At 26.8% G+C, this 22,358-nt stretch overlaps 1 protein-coding gene across 2 annotated transcripts; it reads right to left on the reverse strand.

Moving 5' to 3' along the window:
- Positions 1 to 22: 22 nt before the first annotated feature.
- On the reverse strand, positions 23 to 18,871 carry LOC117170841 (protein SHQ1 homolog). Of its 2 annotated transcripts, none has more exons than XM_033357887.1 (9): positions 18,756 to 18,871; positions 14,555 to 14,724; positions 13,918 to 14,105; positions 12,906 to 13,084; positions 12,420 to 12,824; positions 3,649 to 3,772; positions 3,377 to 3,540; positions 3,133 to 3,296; positions 23 to 247 (listed from the first exon to the last, which is right to left on the reverse strand). In XM_033357887.1, exons 2-9 carry the CDS (start codon positions 14,695 to 14,697, stop codon positions 46 to 48), a joined length of 1,569 nt encoding a protein of 522 aa, XP_033213778.1. In that variant the 5' UTR covers positions 14,698 to 14,724; positions 18,756 to 18,871; the 3' UTR covers positions 23 to 45. The 2 variants fall into 2 exon arrangements, with proteins under 2 accessions (XP_033213778.1, XP_033213786.1); XM_033357895.1 differs by having other exon boundaries at positions 18,722 to 18,861.
- Positions 18,872 to 22,358: the final 3,487 nt, after the last annotated feature.

The following is a 22,358-nucleotide window of genomic DNA, read 5'->3' on the forward strand; positions in this document are numbered from 1 at the left end:
ATAAATAGAAAAGTTTTACTTGTTTAAGTAAACGTCAAAAATTTATTATTCCGGATTTGTCTCACTGTCGTCATCAGAGTCTAAAGATTTGGAACTGCTGCTACCATAGTTGCTTTTTCTACTATCGCTTGTGTGGTCGCTTTCCTTACTGCTTTTTTTGCTCTCGTTTGTGTCGCTGCTACTGCAGCTGCTGGTGTTGGAAGTGGAATCAGAGTCTGAATCAGTGTCGCTGCTAGAAGAAGTAACTCTGAGAAAAAAAAAACAAGATTTACAATTAATTGAGCTTTTATGAGCCCATAAGACAAGGAGAGAATTTGGCTCATTGTATCAAGAACACAATCTTGAACATTTCTTTTTAACCTCTCACTCTAATTTTATTCAAAGCTAATTATGTCCCTTGCCACTAAAATATATGGATTATTTCTTCAGAACTTTTCTTAATTTATATGCCTCATTTAGTTCCTTGTCTATTACCGATTTCGAAAAAACGGTTACTTATAAAATCCATGGACAATCCCCAGAATTTAAATATAAACTCCTGTAATTAAATTCTAGAGGGTCGAATGATCATAAGGTAAATAAATTACGAAAAGCTATGCAAATAAGGAAGCTAGATATTGTATGTGTACTTGAAACAAAGAAAAAGGGATGCGGCATTAGAAACATAGAAAATGGGTGTAAGAAGGTGGACTTATAAATGATGGTCAGGAGTAGATAGTGAATCACATGTGAGGCAAGCAGTATGTTTGATTATTAATGAAAGAGCGAATCAGCATCTCAGAGATCATGATTTGGCATCTCCAAGATTGTTGTGGGTCAGAATGAAAGTAAGAATCAGAAGATGGCGACAGCAATGAAGTAAAATACGCCTTCTGGGATACTTTATATGATATTATAAGTATTTGCGATGATGACGAAAGAATTATTCTAGTAGAAGATATGAACGGATGCGTCGGCGTGCAAAATCAGGGTACAGAAGGAAGCTTGGTAAGTTTGGAGATTCAAGAAAAAATGATAACGAAAATGACTAGTTAGAATATGCTTAGAAAATGGCTTAGTTATTACAAATACTTGGTTTAGGCATAAAATGATCCACATGCACACCCGACGCAGAGAAGATAGCCACAATATAATCGACTTTGTTGTTGCGGATAAAAGAATAACTGGAAGTGCGAATAGATTTTTAGAATAAGATAAACGAACGAATAGATAAGGCAACTTGGAAGATGCTAATAGACAATAAAAATATAGAAAGCGCATCGGCTATGATCGAAGATGTCGTTGTTACGAGTATGACTGAAGTGTGTGGTACTGCGGTTATGGGAATGGTTAAACTGCGAAGCGCCACTTGGTGACAAAAATCCAAACTAGAAAGAATAGGTACGATTTTAAAGATGTATTTTAAATTGTGCATAAAAGTGTTTTAAATATTTTTTTTGCGGAGTTTAAAGTATTTATTGAATAACAAAAATCAGTATGTATAGGAAATAAAGAGTTTTATATGGAATTTACATATTTTTACGATGAAGAAACACTTTTTTTACTGAAATATTTAAAAAAAAAAAGAAACAATTATTGTACTATTTTTTGTGACTTTCCAAAGATTATTAAGTTAAACGGACTCGTTTTGAAGCAAAAATGAACTCAAAGTAAATTCTTATTAATTTATGCATGGAATATTGAATATATTAATATATATATTAATATATTTAATATTCAATCTATTACTATTTATTTTTAATGACAAAATAGTTTTAATTTCATACCAAATGGTTGAGCAAATAGGAGAGTTTTATATCAAATTATTGCATTTTCAAGCGAAAAAAAGAGTTTTCTAAAAACCAGTTCAATTTTCTACAAAATTGTTGAATTTGCTATAGCCAAAAAGACGAATTTTCTTTAAAACTGTTGAATTTTCACCCTCCGAATATATATTTTCAACAAAAAAAGTTAATTTATAACCAATGAGCTTCATATTCAACAAAACAGTTAAATTTTCAGTTAAAAAATTACTTTTGAACAACAAACATTTTTAACTAAAGTCTAATAGTTGTTAATTAAAAAAAAAAAAATTCAATAAAAAACAAAAAATACTTGGATTTACGAAAAAAAAATCGATTTTATATCAAAAAACGGCGAATTTTCAACAAAATACATACATTTGTTACCAAATTTTTTTATATTTGAGCCGAAACTATGAAGTTTCTACAAAATAATTGAATTTCAAACAAAAAAATATTTTTTATTTATATTTTTTTTCGATTCTAAATTATTTCCAATATCAAAAAATATATAATTTTCTATCAAATATTTGAACTTTATACCAAATTGTTGAATTTTCGCGAGAATCAGTCGAACTCTAAAGCTAAAAAGTGTGTTTTTTTCACTGTATAAGATGGAAATTTAATCTAAAACTATTTATTTTTTATAAATATTTGTTTTTAGAATTCAATCATTGTTTTATACTTCTCAAAACAATCATAAAAACACTTTGATGCAAAAATTAAAATACACCTTTAAAATTGTACCTACTCTTTCTAGTTCCAGTTTTCGGTACCAGGTGGCGAAATGGTAGACCACCATTCCCGATATGAAGAATGATATATATTTGAAATTTTTCAATCTTTGTGAAATATTCTAAATCCCTTTAAATATTTTCAAATCATTGAAATATTGTTAAATCTTTTCAAATCTTTATTAATGCTTTTTAATCTTGTGTACACTAAAAACCAGACTTGCGGAACTCTTAAAAAATCCGTTATATGGCCATAGCTCATTCTAATTATGAAACTGAATTAACATCGAAAATTTCAACTATTAATTTTTATAATTTTTAATTTGAATATCAGGAAAAAATGTATACTTGAAAATTCTATATCAGCGGAGAGGAAATTACAAACTTTATTCACAATACTAAAGTCTGTAAATTGCAATCTACAAAATAATTGGCAAAGTCTACAAAAAATGCATAGAAATCTATTTATAATGTAATGAGTAAAAGATCAATTATATCTTGATAAATAAAATTCTTTTGAGCAGCAAGATTTCTTCTAAACGAGATGTTTCTTCCATAATATTCTAAAATATTTAAATCACTTTTTCTATATAAATAAAATATTATTAAAAACTTACGAAAGAATTGGCTTCTCAGTCGTCGTCAATTTACTAAACTTTTTCAACAAATCAGCACTTTCGGTTGCTGTATTTTCGATAACATAGTCCTTTACGTAAACATCGTAAGCTGAAGCCTCCAGTTCAATTAAATTAAAACCGATTTCTTCTTTCGTTACACTGATCTGAAAGTAAATAAAAATAGTATTTTTCTAATTCGTTTTTCAAATGCTCAATAATACATAAATCTAAGCAGAAAAATTACCTCGTCAAATTCCTTTGCGAGTGTTTCGAACAAAGAAACTGGCGACTGTTGCATCCACACCAAATAATCTTTTATATAAAGTTGGTTCAGAACGTATCTGGGCTCGCAGGATTTATTAAAAAGACTATGTATCTCGCAGAATCGTTTAATAATATATTTCTTTCCTATTAAAGAAGTGAAATTAAAGCATTCTTATTCAGATTTACAAGAATCGTTGAACTAATATATTATTATTGAAAGAAATTGGTAAGATGGATTTTAATTTCGCATACCAAGTTTTAAAACTTCTTTCACGTCTTCGATTACTTTCATGGAAAGGTTCCAGTTTCGAAAAAGTGGGAAGCATAAAGATCGTCTTAAGCAAGCTATCAATACTTCTTTGGGCTCTTCAAAACACTAAAAAAAATTAATTTTAAATTTTGTAATGGAACATTGTTTACTTTAAAGCATTGAAAATAAAGCTATTTTAAACTTCGAAAATTGGCAACTGGACAATTTTTTAATTGGAATCGGATCATTTTGTATTGTTGAAGGCTGAAACATTTAAACATCTAAGATTTTTAATTATATATGCGCAAATTTAAAGTAAGTAAATGTCGAAATAAAAGCTTTTAAAATTTGTTAATTATCATAATAATTATTCGCTATTTAAATTTGCTATTCACTTGTTTGTAAAACCTTGAAAACAAAGTTTTCCGTTTCTTTGAAACATACAGAAGTAACCAGAGGGATTTTGAGTCAAAAGGACTAAAATTTCCATGCTTTTTCACATGCATATGTAAAATCTTTGCAATATTTGGCAAGTCATTAAAATCTTTGTCAAATATTTGAAATTTTTAAAATCTTTGTAAAATCTTTAAAATCGTTTGGAAATTATTAAAATATTTGAGAAATAATTGAAGACCGTTATTAAATCTATCCGAAATCTTTGGAAAATCATTTAAATCTTTGTGAAATCTTTTTAATCAATCCGAAATATTCATGAAATATTTGAAATCTTTGGGAAATTATTGAAATCTGTATAAAATATTTCAAAAAATTTTAATTGTTAAAATCCGTGGGAAATCATTGAAACTGTAAAATATTTTTAATCTATCCGATATCTTTACAAAACCTTTACAATTTTTGTGATATCTTTGGGAAATCATTGAAGTCTTTGTGAAATCTTTTTAAACTAACCGAAATCTTTGCGAAAGCTTTAAAAGCTTTGTGAAATATGCGAAATATTTTTGTAATATTTGATAATATTTGTGAAATTTTTTAAATCTTTTCGAATTCTTTGAAAACTTTGGTAAATCATTGAAGTCTTTTTAAAATCTTGCAAGTCCATCTGAAATCTTTGCGAAATATTTGAAAACTATGAAATATTTGCGAAAACATTTAAATTTTGTAAAAACTTTCTCAAATCCTTCTGAAAGCTTTGGAAATCTGTAAAAGATAAAAAATATTTTTGAAGAATTTGGTAATATTTGTAAAATTATTGAAATATTTGTGAAATCTTTGGGAAACAATTGAAGTCGTTGTGGAATCTTCTTAATCTATCCGAAATTTTTTCCAAATATTTGAAATCTTTGGAAAATCATTAAAATCTTGGTAAAATATTTAAAATCTTTGTAAAAACTTTGAAAGCTTTGTAAAACTTTCGAAATCGTAGGAAAATCATTGCAATCTTTGTCGAATATTTCAAATATTTGGAAATATTTGTGAAATTTTTTAAATCTTTAAGAAATCATTTAAGTCCGTGATTAAATCTATCCGAAATATTTGCGAAATATTTCAAATATTTGACAATATATTTGAAATTCTTGAAATCTTTATAAAATATTTGAAATCTTTTGTAAATTATTGAAATTTTTATAAAATAATGTCAACGACATCATTGAAATTTGTGGGAAATTACTAGGACTGTGAAATATTTTTAGTCTATCCGAAATCTTGTCAAAACCTTTAAAATTATTGTGCTATCTTTGGAAAATCATTACAATCTTTGTGAAATCTTTTAAATCTAATCGAAATCTTTATAAAATATTTTTTAAAATTTTACATTTTGAAATCTGTAGGAGATCATTGAAGACTGAAACATTTTTTATCTATCCAAAATCTTTAAAAAATCATTAAAATCTTTGTGATATCTTCGAGAAATCATTGCAATCTGTGCAAAATTATTGAAGACTTTAAGAAATCTTTGCAAAATATTTGAAATCTTTGTAAAATGTTTAGAAAACCATTTAAATCTTTGTGAAATATGCGAAATATTTCATAATATTTGTGAAATTCTTAAAATCTTTGCAAAATCTGGGAAATTTTGGAAAAATCATTCAAATCTTTATAAAGTATTTTAAAACAATTTTTAATTGATGAAATTTTTGGAAATTATTAAAGTCTGAAATCTTTTCAATCTATCCGAAATCTTTTTAATCTATCCGAAATCTTTGCGAAGTATTTAAAAATATTTCAAATATTTTTAAATATTTGATCATATTTTTGAAATGATTGATATTTTTGGAAAATCGTTGAAATCTTTGTGAAATTTGTTTTAACTATCCGAAATCTTTACGAAATATTTCGAAATCATTGAAATCTGTGAAATATTTTTAATCTATCTGAAATCGTTGCCAAAACATCAACATTTTTGTGACATTTTTGACAAATTATTGCAATCTTTGCGAAATATTTTATAAATATTTTATCATATTTTTCAAATGTCGGTAATCTTTGGAAAATCATTGAAATCTCTTGAACCTATCCGAAATCTTTGCGAAATGTTTGAATTCTTTGAAAAATCATTGAAGTCTTTATACAATATTTTTAATATTTTTTAAATATTTGGTATATTTTTAAAAATGTTGAAATATTTGGGAAATCATTTAAGTCTTTCTGATATATTTTTAAACTATCCGAACTTCTTTCGAAATATTTGAAATCTTGGTAAAATCTTTAGAAAATAATTTCAATCTTTGTAAAATATTTTATAATATTTGTGAAATTATTTAAATCTGCGAAATATTTGGGAAATTATTGCAATCTTTGGAAATCTTCGAAATATTTTTGAAACACTGGTGAAATTATAGAAATCTTAGGGAAATCATTTATGTCTTTGTGAAATTTTTAAATCTATCCAAAATCTTTGTGAAATCTCTGCTAGATATTTGAAACCTTTACGAAATATTCAAAATCTTTAAAATGTTTGGGAAATAGTCAACACCCTTTGAAAATATTTTTGAAGTATTTCGTATATTTAAAAAATGTTTGAAATCTTTGCGAAATCATTTAAGTATTTGTAAAATGTTTTAAAACTATCCAAAATATTTCCCAAATATTTGACAATATTTGTGAAATTCTTTTAATCTTTGAGAAATCATTGAAATCTTTGTAAAATCTTTCAAATATATCCAAAATCTTTGCAAAATATTTAAAAACTGTGAAATCTTTGAGAAATAATTGAAATTTTTGTGAAAACTTTGTCAAATTTTTCTGCAATTTGTGAAATATTAACATTATATTTTTGAATAATTATGAAAAATCGAGAAAGCTTGATTAAAAGCGTTCGAATGTAAAACAATTTTAAACTGAAAAAAATTAAAAATTTGAATATTTAAGAAATAGATGTTGAAAAGTCTACAGATGGTGGTTACAATTTTTTTAATTTTCATCTTAAGACTTTTTTCCACTTCTCCTGGTGAATATTCGTAATTTCTCCCGCTTTATAAAAAAATTCACTCTCTTTGTGAAACCCACAATTTTTTCACATATATTATCAATTACGGAAGACGATAAAGATCCGAAAACCTTTATGCAAGAAAATGATTGACTTTAAATCATATAATAAGTAGGATAAGGAAAGTTTTCTGTATAATAAAGTCCCTGGCTTTCTATTTACTAACATTAAAATATTCAAGTTTAAAAATCCAGTATTGAAACAAGTTTTTAATATAAGGTGAAAATATTTTTGAAACCATAATTAATAATTTCGAATCGCAAGCGTCTAAAATAAAAAAAAAAAAAGATTTCGGAAAATTTAATTAGAAAAAGGAATAGAATTGTATCATTTTTAAGCTGAAGTTCTACAAATTAAACAATTTGAATTTGAATTTGAATTGGAGAATCACGAAAATAGTATGATTTTAGATTAATATTTCGAAAATAGGACAATGTAAACACATTAAAATCATTCAAAATTAAATAATTAAAAATTTTAAACTTTTGAATTTGAATAATTGTTAATTAAAAACGATTAAAATTCGACAATTTAATATTAAAAACTAAATAGAATCTTTCAGTCATAGCTTCTGAATTGCTAGAATTTTAAATTGGTATTACATAAAAAAATTATTAGTTAACATTAAAGCTGATTTGACACATCTTTCTAAAATAAACTTTCAAAATAAATTGTAATTTTAAATGTGAAACATTAAAAATGAAAAAATTTCCACTACGGAACGTTAACCCCGAAACGAATCCGAACTTCATTTAAAACTGAAAAAAATGATGGCCACCAAAAATAGTGATATTAAAACTTTTTTATACTCAAACTTTGTAAAATTTCAATTATTTAAACTAATTCAAATCGCTTACAAACTAGTAATTTTTAAATTGCTCATTATACTTTCCAAAATGCAAGCAATTCAATTTTAATTGAAAAATTAAAACCTATGAAAGTCATTTTGAAAATTTTTAAGACCATTTTTTCTGAATTTGAAAATTCCATGTTCGGATATTTATAGTATTAAAAAGACGAACAATTTATTCAGATGCCTTTTTTCGATGAAAAGAATATTCTTAGACTAATAGCATTTTCAAAATCAATCGAAAATCAAAATTTAAACCAAACAATGCACGATATGAAAAAATGTCAAGAGAAGAAAAACCTTGCTTTTTGAAAGCCTTACAAGATTATCATAGCAAATTTTTGGATTTTCTCGGAAAATACAAAATTCGAATTTTATTGCACAAAATATAATGAAAAATCAAAAATTCCATTTTGTGGTCACCAAAAAATTTATATTTGAAAGCAAATGGCGCAAAATACGAAAAAAAGTATTGAAGAGAAATGTTAGATTTTGAAAAGGCCTACACAATTCCTCTTAACCATTTTTCAATGGGACACGTCATTTTGTTTTTATTTCTCGAAAGTAGTATGCACTAAATCGAACATTAAAATCTTAAGCCAATATACAACGGAAAATATATGGGAAACTTTTTGGAGGATTTTTTTCTCGTTTTTAATTAATTTATTTATCAAAATTATTGTGAAAAAATCGAAAATTCCAATATTACGTCAAAAAAAAGCTAGATACGTAAAAATATAAAAGAAGACTTAAGGGATATTTTGTTTTATCCATTAACAATAATATCGAAACAAAAATCCTATTTTTAACATAAGTCGAGATAAAGAAAAATGTCTGAAGAAAGGATGGTATTTTTGTATTGCATTCTCATCATTCATGATTAAGAAAGTATTATAAGACAGATATTTCACATCTCAGATATTCAACGGATCTCCAGGTTTTAATAAATCCTGAAATCTGAATTCGAAAATCAAGTTTTGGCGATAGTCTGTCTGTATATCCGTCCGTCCGCCCGTCCGTAAACACAACAACTCTCGAAAAAATGAACGGATCAAATAGAATTTTGGCACACTTCTTTTTAGGTAATAAAAGAAAGAGCGAATTCGTTAACCACCGATTTTGGACAGAAATTCCAAGTCAGAGCTTTTTAAAAATTTTTGAGACAATTTTTTTTACATTTAAAAATGTAATGTACGGTTATTCATAGTACTCAAAAAGCCAAACAATTTATCCTAATGACTTTTTTTGAGAAAAAGACAATTCTACAAGATTCTCATAGCAACTTTTTGAATTTTCTTGAAAAATCGAGAATTCAAATTTTGATGCAACAAAAAGAATGAAAAATTCCTTTTTGTGGTCAAACTATGCACGATACGCAAAAAGATGAATTAACGAAATATCTAAACCCCAAAAAGATGTAAAAATTCGTCAAGAATCACTTCTTGATAGGATGCGTACTTTTTGTTTTATTCGTGAAAACTAACATTGACAATAAATAAAAAATAGCGAAAACACGACCAAAGTTACGAACAAAAAAAGAGTGTCACTATTAGTAGAATTTGTACCTCAAAGCCTACAGAGCTTTGAGAAACTTAATCTTTAATAATACTTAATTAAATGGAAAATTCAGAATATGAAGACGCATACGAATACTGAGATCTAAAAGAGATCTTTTTGATAAAGCTTTATTCAAGCATTCAAAATGCAAAGAATGAATATCCGAGCGCGAAGCACGAGATTTATCAGATGCGCGCTCTAGGCGCGACCAAACTTGCGAGCCGCGCGATGAGAATGTGCCTGCGAAACGGGAAGATTTTTTAATTTTACACCAAATTTTTAATTTTTCAATTTTAAATCTTCCTTTAGAATTATTATTCATTTTAGAAATTTTAGAATAATATATTTGTGAACTTGAAATTATGTATTTGTTTAAATCTTCAACTAAAAATCGGACAATTTTATGATCTTACATTGAAAATAAAAAATAAAAATACAGAATGCAAAACAATATTACTATAATATGACTTCATTTTTAGAAATCGTACAATTTCAAGCTTTTTAATTCAAAATGGCTTTTTATTTAAATCTAAAATTGATAAATTTAAAATTGATTATCAAGGCTTTTAATCTGAAATATTTAATAGCGAAATGGTCCTAAAATTTTGCATATTTGAATTTAAAACTACAATACTGTGAAATTAAAAATTCGAAACTTCTAAAAATTAATTTAAGAAAGAACTTTAGTTTCAAAACCTCAAAGATTAAATTGTTTTAGAATTGCACATTTAAAACTATAATTTTAAATTCCAATTATAAACATTTTAAAGACGATAAATATATTATAACGAGAATAAGAATATTAGCGAGAAATAAATTATCTGAGAATTTATGAGAATCTCAGAATTTATTTTAATTAATACAAAATTGCATTTTTTCGTTAAATTTTCGGTTGAAAATTCAACTTTTTTTTGAAAGTTTTTATTTTGTTTATTTTAAAGTTTACCTGCTTTAGCAGAAATTAAATCTTTTTTTGGTAAAAATGCAACTGTTTGGTTAGAAATTAAGCTATTATACTATTTTCTTGAAAACTTAACTATTTCGTAGAAAATTGGTTTTTTATTTAAAATTTATATTTTGACGTTGAAAAATAAACGGAAATATTTTCTGGATGAAAATTCCAGTTATAAAAAAAATTTGCTTTTTATTACAAATTCATCTGTTTTAGTACACAATTGATATTTTTTGGATAAAAATGCAACTATTTGGTACAGAATTTAACTACTTTGTTAAAAATTCATCATTTTTGGTTGAAAACATTCGTCTTTTTAGATTGAAAATTCAATTTTTTTGGTAGAAACTTATCTTTTTATTCCAAAAATACAATTTTTGTTGCTACTGAGTTAACTGGAGTCTTTTTTGGATGAAAACTCACCTTTTTTAATAAAAATGCAACTATTTGCTAGAGAATTCAACAATTTTGTTAAAAAGTCATCCTTTTTGGTTGAAAATTCGTCTTTTTGGATTGAAAATTCAATTTTTTTGGTAAAAAATGATTTCTTGTTAAAAAAATTATATTTTAATCATGAAAACTCGACTTAAATCTCTTTTAACAGAAAAATCAACAATTTCTTGAAAATTTATTTTTTTGATTTAAAACTTTATCTGTTATAGAAGAAATTTCATGTTTTTGTATGGAAATGCAACTTTTTGGTCAAAAATCACAAGAATCACAAAAAATTGTGAAATCATATTTTTTAATTAAAAATTCGCGTATTTTTGTAAAAAAATGATTTTTTAGTTTGAAATTTATTTATTTTTTTTGCGTAAAAATGCATCAGTTTCGTAGGAAATGAATTTTTTGCTAAACAGTCATATTTTTGGTTTGAAAATTGAATTTTGTGAAGAAAATTTGTCTTCTGGTTTGAAGGTTCAATAATTAAAATAAACTTTCATCAATTGTTTGAGTAAAAAATCTTTATTTGTTGGAAATTCTTCTTTTTTTAAAATTCTTTTCTTTTGCTGTATAAAATTCATTTTTTTGTTATTTAAAATATAAACTATGACACTTATTCTTTGGCAATTTGTCTTTTTAGGCCGAAAATTCAACTATTATGTTAAAAAATCAATTATTTTGTTGAAAATTTCAGTATTTTGTTAAACAGTTATCTTTTGAAGTAGAAAAAACTTTTTTTTAAATAAATACATTTGAAAATTTTAAATTTGTTTATGAAACACTGTTTTATTCCGCTTATAAAATATTGTATGGTAAACATATCATAAGACTGCTTTGCATATATTAAATTCCTGAAAATGTCTGAGCTAGAAAATAATTTCTATTCAACCGTTCATATAACCTGAACAATACACATATTGTTAAAAATCATAAATTCGTTCAAATTCTCCTAAATTCTGTCATATTCTCGGTTATTTAACCTGAACTTAAATTCTCGGGAATTTAAGAACTCTATTTCTGCCAAATAAAAAATCACTGTCATTTTCACGATTCCAAATTGCAGAATTTTAAATACTGTGAAAAATATTGTGAACCTTTAAAGTTTAATTATTCTAAACGCTTTGAAAATTATATACACCAAACTCTCGCTTTCAGTCAAGTGTCGGGGGTTGCCTTCAAATGGCCTTGGACTGATTTCGGGGAGACAGAAACGTAAACAGTTAGGGTCGCCTGACTCGTTTCCAATTGGAATATATGAAAATACAGGAAGTCTACCGGTGTAATATTTCTCTCTCGGCTTTATCCCGGTGCAGGTTTCTCCCGGTTCTCCCGATTATCCCGGGTCGGTGGCCATCCTGAGATTCAAATCGAAATATTCCAAATTGTCCAATTTGAAAATAGATCTAAGAAATGTATTAATTATAGCATGCACAATTTAAAACTTTACATTTCAAAAATAATCCTTAGAATTAAAAAAAAATAATAAATTTGAAAACATAATTTTTTTATCTAAAAATATTACCTGAAACCAGGAAAGAGTAGAGCTGAGTTTAGCAATTGTCCACCCACTCTCTACAGTATTTTCCCCTAAAGTTGTCCTGTAGTTATAACAGCTACCGAAAAGAATGTCAACTAGTCCTAACGTAATGCTTCGAATTTCCTTATCATTCAGTAAATATTCCTTATTCGGGAGTTCCTTTAGAAGATCAACATCCTCCTCACTAAAAGCTATTTCCTCCGATTTTAATTTATCCCACTCTGCTTCAAAGTTAATATATTCATTAATTTGTTCCGGTTCTAAATATTCTGCTACATAGTGAGTGTCGTTGAAACTCTTTGTCTCGTGCTTTTCTCGAAGGCTTTTACGCAAACTTACTGGAGTTTTGTCTGGTTGAGGGAGGTCGATAATTTCTGCGAGCCACGGTTCCTGAATTTGAATAATTTTAAATAAATATCGAAATGTATTATATTTGAAAAAAAAAACTTCATCATTTTTTTCACTATCAACCTCAAATGCGTCGAGAGCCCGGGAAATTTTATTCCCAAATCCATATTGCGGATGTTCTAATGAAATCAGAGGTTCTTTCTCCGTAACATTTTGGGGTATGAACCATTCATCTGACTCACTAATTTGTCCCTCATCCTCTTTTTCTCCCTTATCTATTTCTGAATCAGCAGCAGGATTGCCTAGAGAAATATAATTACTCATTTTTTTCATGTAAATTTGAGATTCATTAGCATACATTTTTGAATTTTTTGTTTCAAATATATGTTAACAGAATTTTATTTGAAATAATAGGGTTGTTTCCAAAGTCAGATATCATTTTTCCAGTAAATGTATCTTTTAGTATATAAAATTCTAATTATAAAAACGCCCATAAAATATTTGTTACATATTGTTTACTATTTTTAATTTAATGTTGAAATATGCATTTTTTATCACGATGTCGATTGGAGTGTCCCTTTGACGTCAAAGTGGTCGGATTTTCCACCAATCACAGCTCAGGTGTCAGCGATTCTCAAATATCTTTTTCTGTGCAGATTGTTTAAAAAAATGTCAAAGGAGGGTTTCGTAAAAACCAGTAGAGGAAATCTAGCAAAAATATATATGACAAATAAAGCTATCAAATCCAAATAGTCAAAATTGAAAGCAGACCGTGGCCTAACCTCTTTATCATGCGTTTCACATCGTCACATTGATGGATAATTATGAGAACCTCTGAGTCATGTGACACCCACGTGACACCAATTTAAATCAGTGTTTTACCGCCTTCAAATTTTAATAATTGTCTTCAGCTGAACGACATAAAAGAATTGAAATTATAAAACGCACTTTCGATTCAGATTAAAATTATGTATTAAAAAATTATTTTATCTAAAATCACGAAACAACCCTATTGTACAGGATTTATTTTAGAACATGCAGAACTTTAACTTAGTTTTGTTTTAAATAGGTCATTTACTACATAAAATTAATCAAATTACTTTTTATCTGATAAATATTTAAAATAGATTCATACTAATAACTTCAATATTAGGAATATTGGTCTTCTTTTTTGGCGGTTGAAGTAGACTGCTTATCATGTCGAGATTTTCGAAATGTTCACCTTTATTTACTTTTGAAAATCGCATCGAAAAGGCTCCCTTTTCGCAATCATAAGTACCAGCAGATGCATCATTTTCGACAATCTCTCCAGGAAGATTTAATCTGTGATAAATATTTGTTTACACAGAGAATCATGGAAGAAACTGAAATTTTAAAGCTTTCTAATTTCTAGCTATACACTCCACTACCGATATAAGACCGATTTCGGGCATGGCTTGCATCGGCCTTTATCCTAAATTGAGGAAATTAAAACGTAAACAGACAGGGCCGCGTGAATAATTTCTTTTCTATTTGGACGCATGGCGCAACCTGATGCAACTAACGCGATGAGAGTGCGACCTTCGAGCTGTTTGTTAAGCTTATCCGAGGAACATAAACCGGGGGGTCTTATATCGGGAGTCGATTTTATATGTAAAGAAAAATTATTTTTAGCAAAATTGTGTGATCCGGATTTTTTTTATTGGAATAGTTTACTTTTTTTTAAAGCAGAGAAAGAACAAGTTTATTTTTGTAGAATTCATTGAATACAAATAATATATTTAGGTGATTACCTAAGGTAGTAGGGACTGGAGTAAAATCTAAAATCATTTCCTTCAACGTGAACTTCAGTGTCTTTGATATTAGCATACGGCGCATGTAGAACTATAAAAACTTCTTCGTCGGATTGGGTTAATTCGAAACGTGGAATTAACATTTTAAGGGTGGCACAAGTCTTGTTCACCTAAATAATATAGTGAAAATGGTCTTATGCTATAACTTTCTTGAATTTAATTACAAAATATAATTTATTCTAAAATTTCAAAAACATTGGTTTTAGGTTTTTCATTTCTTATTAAGTATTTATATTATAGAAAAATAGTAAATTGTGAAAAGAAAGGTAAAGTTAATTTAAAATACAATTAAATAACTTTAATATTATAATCATTACTGCTGATGTGATCCTCAAATACATAATTTTAATATCTCACTGAACCGAATAAAAATTTTTTTGTAAAGTTTCTTAAGTCCATATAAAAAATCTTTTTATAATAAATGTTACCATAAATCAATTTAATAGTTCTAATATTAGGGTAAATTATCTTTTTTGTACACAACTTTGAATTAATAATCCATGAGTTACCATTATTTTAACATTTCACATACAAATTCTTCCTTACTTCTGAATATATGGGAAAACCTGAAATTTAATTACCTGCTCATACTTTGTTGCGATTATAAAGTAAATAACGAGCATATTTTTACATTTTTGCGTCACAGGAAATTTTGAAATCAAAGAAATGTATTTTTTCACTACTAGCGTAATAATATCAAATAAAGTTCTTATAAACCAAATTGAAACTAAATTTCTCCAAGATACAATCTCGAACCCAAAAATAATCGAATAAATCCAAAATTTTAAAGATATATTAAGTTGTTATTGTATTATGATTGTGTTGGATAATATTGTTAATAAATTCATAAATAAATAATCACTATCAGGATTTCCGTTACTAAAAGGAAATATACGAGAACGATTCAAATTATTATTGAGAAAGGGAGTGTCTAAACCAGAAAAATGCAGTTATTATTATATTTTGTCATAAACATCTTTTAAAATGATTCGCATTTTTCCTACAATTAAAAAAAACCTGCCCGATTAACAAAATTTACTGAAAACCTTCCACATTTATTTCTCATAATTTTGCAAATCTTTTTAAATATTCTCAATTTCACTTAAACTTAATTTTTTGAAATAAACTAATTAAAATTGTAACGTTCAAAGTTTTCAATTTCAAAGTACAAAGTTCAAAATATTCAAACTGAATGGTTTAAAGATGGAATATTTTAGACTGAAACAATATTAGATATTGAATAAAAGCCTTTAATCATGAACATATTATTTTAAAGTTAATTTAAATTTGAAAATATTTTGTGAAGTTTGAATTGGGCGGTTTAATTTATTTAACTAATGACACCCTCCAATTGAAACAGTTTAATTTTTAACTTTAAAATATAGAAATTATAAAATTGTGAACTGATGACGAACTGTCTTGTAAAATCAAATATTATTAACTTTTTAATCCTTAAACTACAGTTTAAGTTGAAAAATTATTAATTAATTTACTTTTACCGTTAATTAACTAAAAATCTTTTTTATCCAAAATCTTCTGTAAATGCGTTTTATTTATTTTTTTAACTTCTAAGTATAAAACCACGTGGTTTGGACTCGGACCCCCCCCCCCAAACCAAGTGAGTTTATGAAAAGCCTCTTATTACTTGAAGTTGTTTTATATCTTCAATTAGAAAATTTTAAAATTACATATACAAATTGAAAGATTATATAACATGCAATAATAAAGTTCCGAAGTGGACTTAAAATTGCTAAAAAAATTTCGGTCGGATTTGTTCTGTTAGCGTTATATACTGAAAATGAGTATTTTTAATCTAAAAAATATTACATTTCAAAAATTTAAAAATGTTCTACACTTATTTACGATTTTTGACTGTGTTAGCGTTTTTGCCGGAAATCGACATTTTTAAATAAAAGTTATTAGATTTGGAAGCTTCATAACTTTTGAACAAGTTTCGGTTCCGTTAGAGTTTTACACCAAACGTTAGTGTTTTAAAACAAAAATAATTATAGTTTGAACAAGATTTTCAATTTTTGAACAGTTTCAGCTTATATTAGGTCTTTCATAAAAAATCGGTTACTCTAAACAAAAAATTAACTTTTTAAGAAGTTTATGTTATGTTGGAAATTTACAAAAGAAATTGAGTTTTTTAAACAAAAAGCATACGCTTTAAAGGAATATTTACAATATCAGGGTTTTTCGTCAGAAATTGGTACTTTTGAACAAAAATGAAACGGTTCGATTGTCTAAATATTTTACATTAATTCTAAAGTTGAAATTAAATTTTTGTCAACTATCAAAAATATTTTGTTTGTCTTTTTGTTTTGAAAATGTATCCCTTTTGGTATGAATTTAATCTTTTTAATAAAAAATGCAACTGTTTGGTTGCAAATGAATTTGTTTTGGTTGAGGATTCAACTATTTGGTCTAAATTCCTTTTTTTAGTTAAATTCAATGGCTTTTTACATAAATTTAAAATCCTTTCGGTTGAAAATTCAACTCTTTTCGTGAAGTATCGTTGAATAAAAAATGAATGCAAAATGTTGTTCAACTATACATTTTTCGTTGATAACTCATCGGTTTTGGTTGCAAATTTAACTACTTGATTGAAAGTTGAACTTCTTTGTTAAAAATTAATTTTTTAGTTAAGGCTCGTTGAAAATTGATTTGTATTATTTGGTTAAAACAAACTTTTTCAACTAAAAATTTAACTAGTTGGTTAAATATTTAATTGTTGGATTGAAAATGAACTTTTTTGTTAAAATTCGCATTTATTTGTCTTTATAGCTTCAATTTCAACAATTTGGTCGAAAATTCAACTATTTAATAAAAAATTCATCAATTTGATAGAAAATTTAACTACCTTGTAAACATTTTGTTTAATACATTTTTTAAAATACAAATTTGATTATAGATTTATGCATTTTGTTACAAATTCGTCATTTTTCTAGTAAATTAACCTTTTTTGTTGAAAATTCAACTATTTGATTTGAAATTTATGTCTTGTTGAGCATTATTCATCTTTTGAAGTAAAAAACTAATTTTTTTGGTTGAAAATTCGACTAGGTGGCTGAAAGCTGAATTATTTTTATGGAAATTTATTGTTTTTATTGAAGACTCATCATTTCACTTGAAAATTAAATTGCGTTTAAAAAGTTTTTTTTATTATAAATTAAATTTGTAAATTAAAAAATATAACTATTGAATTAAAAATTCAAGTGTTTGAAAATTAACTTTTTTGTTAAAATTCACATTTATTCAACTTTTCAGCTGCAATTTGAACCATCTTTTTTTAAAGTTAAACATCGAACTATTTGTTTCAAAATTTAACTTCTTTAGTTTGAAGTTCAAGCATTGGGTTGAAAATTAAACTATTTTGTTAACAATTTTTTTTTAATTAATTTTTTAAACTCTAAATATAACTATTATATTTTTTGGTTAAAAATCTAACTTCTTTAGTTTAAAGTTCAACTATTGGGTTGAAAATTAAACTATTTTCTTAACAAATTTTTTGATTAATTTTTTAAACTGAAAATATAACTAAGATATTTTATGGTAAAAACATATCTTTCTTTTAGTTGAAAAATAAAAAATTTGGTTGGAAATTCATGTATTTAGGTGTACATTTTTCGTTACTACGATTATTTTGATACTTCTCAGAAAGCAGAAAGCTAGTTTAGATTATAGAACAGATTTTTGCTGAGAAAATGAAAAGGAAATTCAAAAATCAGCTTTACAGTGTTATCAAAAATGTAATGCTGATCATTTCTACAACGAAAATTTTAAGTGAGTTAAAAATTGGGAGCTCTAGCTTCTTTTCAACACTCTACAATATATTGGTAAGTTTTGGATTCTATATAATCCTACAACTTGAAATCAATATCAAATAAGCTTAGAGGTTAGGCTCCGAAAACTTGGAAGATTGTAAAAATGCATAGGTGTAATGATATTTTATGGTTAGGTCAATATTTATGCATTCCTAAATTACATGCCAGTATTATTATAATATAAACTGATCAATTGAGATATTATTTGTCTGAAATTGGTGACAAATCATACCGAAAAATTAAGAACAAATCCAACAAAAGAAAAGAATGATGAGTTTACCTTGTATTCCAGTACGAAATAAAAATGCACTCACTTTTATATAATAATATTCCTGGACGTAATTTCACTCATTGTTTAAAAATCCAAAGCAGATTTAAAAGACAATCACTATCACGAACAATCTAGAAGCACATGTGATGTGAATTCGTAAACACATAAGCAGATACATGAGGATGTGCGCATGCGCGCAAAGTCAAGACAAAGGAGAACGTCGATAATATCGTTACCTCTGTTGTTGATCCTGAATAAAGCAAATTTTAAAAGTCAAAATTGTATTCAAAAGAGTTCTGATAAATGGTCTCGGACTACAATAGTTACACGCAGAAATGTTGAGATGTTTTAATTTTAATTCAAGCCTTCAATACTAAACAATTAAAATATTTGAGGCAGTTTCTACAAAGTTTCTGCTTCCGTACGATGACCAGACGTTCTGACGTATCAGGACATGTTCTGAGTTTTTATCACTGTCCTGATATCATGATTTTTGAGCTATGTCCTGATTTCTCATGCCCAAAAATGAAAATTCACGACTTTTATTGCGAGGACCAACATTTTATTCACATTTTGTAAGGGCGCAGTCTCAATGTGATTATTCAATTAAATTTTGAAATTTTGACATGTGAAATTTTACTGTATTATTTAAAAATAAAATAAAACATCGAAATATCTAAATACATTGGAAGTTCTGAAAAGTCTTTAAAATAATAAAAATATTGTACAGATTGTACTCAATTATATTTAAATGACGGTTTAAAAAGAAAGGACGATTTCGTTATAGCCAGTTATTTTGGGAGTTGCTCACATGACCAGATTCCTACCTTCCGACATTTTTTTTTATGTTTAAGTTATTTTCAAACGAAGCACCACACAGAGTTTATAACTTGGGATAATAAATAAGAAGCATTGAGAAGGGTAGGTCTGACCCTACATTTTAATAATTATCTAAAAAGCAAAAAAAAAATATATTAACAAAAAAAAAAACTTTTTTCATCTTTATAAAAATTTAGGGTCAGACCCAACTTTCTTAGTGGTTCTTATTTAGTATCCCAAATATTCAACTCGATTGTTGATTCTCGCGCTTCGTGCTCGATAATGTGCTTACCTCGCGCTACGCGCTCGATCTTTCTGTATAGACTTTTTAAAACTAAAGGTGAAAGTACCGACAACAGTAATTTGGTGATTGTGAATTGCCACAAATGTATATTACTATAATTCATAACTTGCATTGGTATTAAAACAGACGAAGTTCCATTGCCCCGTTTAAAAACAATGCGCATTCTTTGAAAAAAATTTTGTTATTAAAAGTTTTATTGCAACTTTTGTCGTTTTCCCATTAACTGAATTTGCTCATTTCCAATGTTTTCTTTATGATTTAAACTTTACACATGATTTCTTATGCTGTCAAAATTTAGTTTTTGATTTATCAAGAAAATTCAAAAAGTTGTCATGATAATCTTCTAGGGCATTTAGAAATTAAACTTTTTCTTCTCTTGCCATTTTTTCATATCGTTGGTTAATGAGCTTAAAACGTTCATTTTCTTGTGTTTTTTGGAATTTTGTAAATGCTATAACTCTAATAATTTTTAATTTTATGAAAAAATTCATTAGATAAATTGTTCGACTTTTTAAATACAATGAATAACCGTACAGAGAATTTTCGAATTTTGAAAAAAGTGGTCTCAAAATATTGAAAATGCGCACTTTTTGAATTTTTATCCAAAATGGAAGGCTAACGAACTTGGCCTTTAGTTTAGGACACTAAAAGAGTGTACCAGAGGCTAATCTAATAGAATTATTTTTTCAAAAGTTATCGTGCTGACGGACAGACAGGCATAAATACATACAGACAGACCGACAGACATACACATTCGTAAAAACCTATTTTTCGGATTTAGGGGGTCTCAAAACGTGGACATTTGACAAAAATTGGGGAGGGGGGTTGTCCAATTTTACACATATCTATTACCTTCTCGGATAAGAATGTAAAAAAAGAAACCATTAATAAATTTTTTTTTGCGCTACCTTCGGTAAAAAAATGTTATCTATTTATTTTGGCTTAGCTTGTGTCGTGCATCGAAAAATTTAATTTTTGTATTTTCAATGTTTTTTTTTTAAATAAAACAAAAACTATATATCCTATAAAAAAGTGATTAATAACATTTTGGTAGATATTTTTTGGGTGCACAATGTTTGTCTTATAATTTTTTTGTCATATCTTGCATGCTTTAACCGCAAAATGCTATTTTTGATTTTTGACTAGTTTTTGTGCTGTCAGAATTGGAATTTTTCGAAAAAATTCAAAAAGTTGATATGATAAACTTGTAGGATTATCGAAAAGTAACATTTTTCTTTTCAAGTACTATGAACAACTGTAAATAGAATTTTTGAATCATGAAAAACTGTGTAATCAAAAATTTTTAAAATGGGCTCACTTTTAGTATTTTTATTTAAAATGTCTGACGAACGAACTTTGCATTCAGCTTAGGACACTACAAGAGTGTACCAAAAGCCAATCTAATAGGTGAATTTTTTACAAAAGTTATCGTGCTCACAGGCAGACTGACATAAAGACAGACATTACGACAGGCAGACATACAGATGGACACATTCGTAAAAACCTGTTTTTCGGATTCATGGGGTCTCAAAACGTGGACCTTTTGACAAAAACTAGGAAGGTCAAAGTTTATAGAAAATTATAAAAAAATAGCATCAAAAATATGAAAAGTTAAATTTTTTGAAACCCCACACGCGAAGACGAAAAAGAAATTAAAAGACAAAAGTTGTGATAAGCATGTGCCCATGCAGCGGGCACATTTTTTCTTATTGTTAATGACGTTGTTCATGATTAAAGCCAAAACTATACATTCTATCAAAAAGTGGTTGATAACAAATTTGTAGATCTTTTTCAAATGCATAATTTTTGTGTATTTATTTTTTACCTCATTTTGCACAGTTTGAACGAAAAATGTAATTTTTGGATTTCTCATTATTTTGTATGCTGTCAAAATTTGAATTTTTGATTTTTCAAGAAAATTCAAAAATTTGTGATGACAATCTTGTAGGGCATTCAGAAAGCAACATTTTTCTTCTGTGGAATTTTTTCATATCGTGCGTTATTTGGCATAAAATGTTCATTTTCGTGTATTTTTTGGAATTTTGTAAATGCTATAACTCTGGTAATTTTTGATTTTTGAAAAAAAGTCATTTTGATTAATTGTTCGACTTTTTGAATGCTATGAATAACCATACAGAGAATTTTGGAATTTTGAAAAGAGTTGTCTCAAAAATATTCAAAATGTAGGGTGAGTGACCCAGTGAACGAACACTTAAGGAAATCACTGATTACAACTAGTCCAGTTCACGTTATAATAATTGATTATTCTTACAAAACTTTTGAAAATAGATTTTTAAGAGTTCAAATTTCATAATCCGATAAACAACTTTTGTTTTTACCAAAAAGCTTTATAAAAAACTAATTAAATAGTGCAAAATTAACGAAAACACCAGTGAATGAACACTATAATCACTACAAATCAGAATTAGGATTTAGGTATAAAATTACATGGGTACATTACAAAATGAGCAATTAAATAATGTGAAATATTAGAAAGCGTTGCGAAATTTATTAAATATATTA

The sequence above is a fragment of the Belonocnema kinseyi genome, chromosome 1 (assembly GCF_010883055.1).
Source record: "Belonocnema kinseyi isolate 2016_QV_RU_SX_M_011 chromosome 1, B_treatae_v1, whole genome shotgun sequence".
NCBI classification, from domain to species: Eukaryota; Metazoa; Arthropoda; class Insecta; order Hymenoptera; family Cynipidae; genus Belonocnema; species Belonocnema kinseyi.

Coding starts and splice junctions, on each gene's coding strand:
- LOC117170841 (XM_033357887.1), bottom strand. CDS start 14,697: ATGTTAATTCCACGTTTCGAATTAACCCAATCCGACGAAGAAGTTTTT. Junction 3,773..12,419: donor CTACTCTTTCCTGGTTTCAG/GTAATATTTTTA, acceptor AATTTTTTTTAG/TGTTTTGAAGAGCCCAAAGA. Junction 3,541..3,648: donor GAAAGAAGTTTTAAAACTTG/GTATGCGAAATT, acceptor CTTCTTTAATAG/GAAAGAAATATATTATTAAA.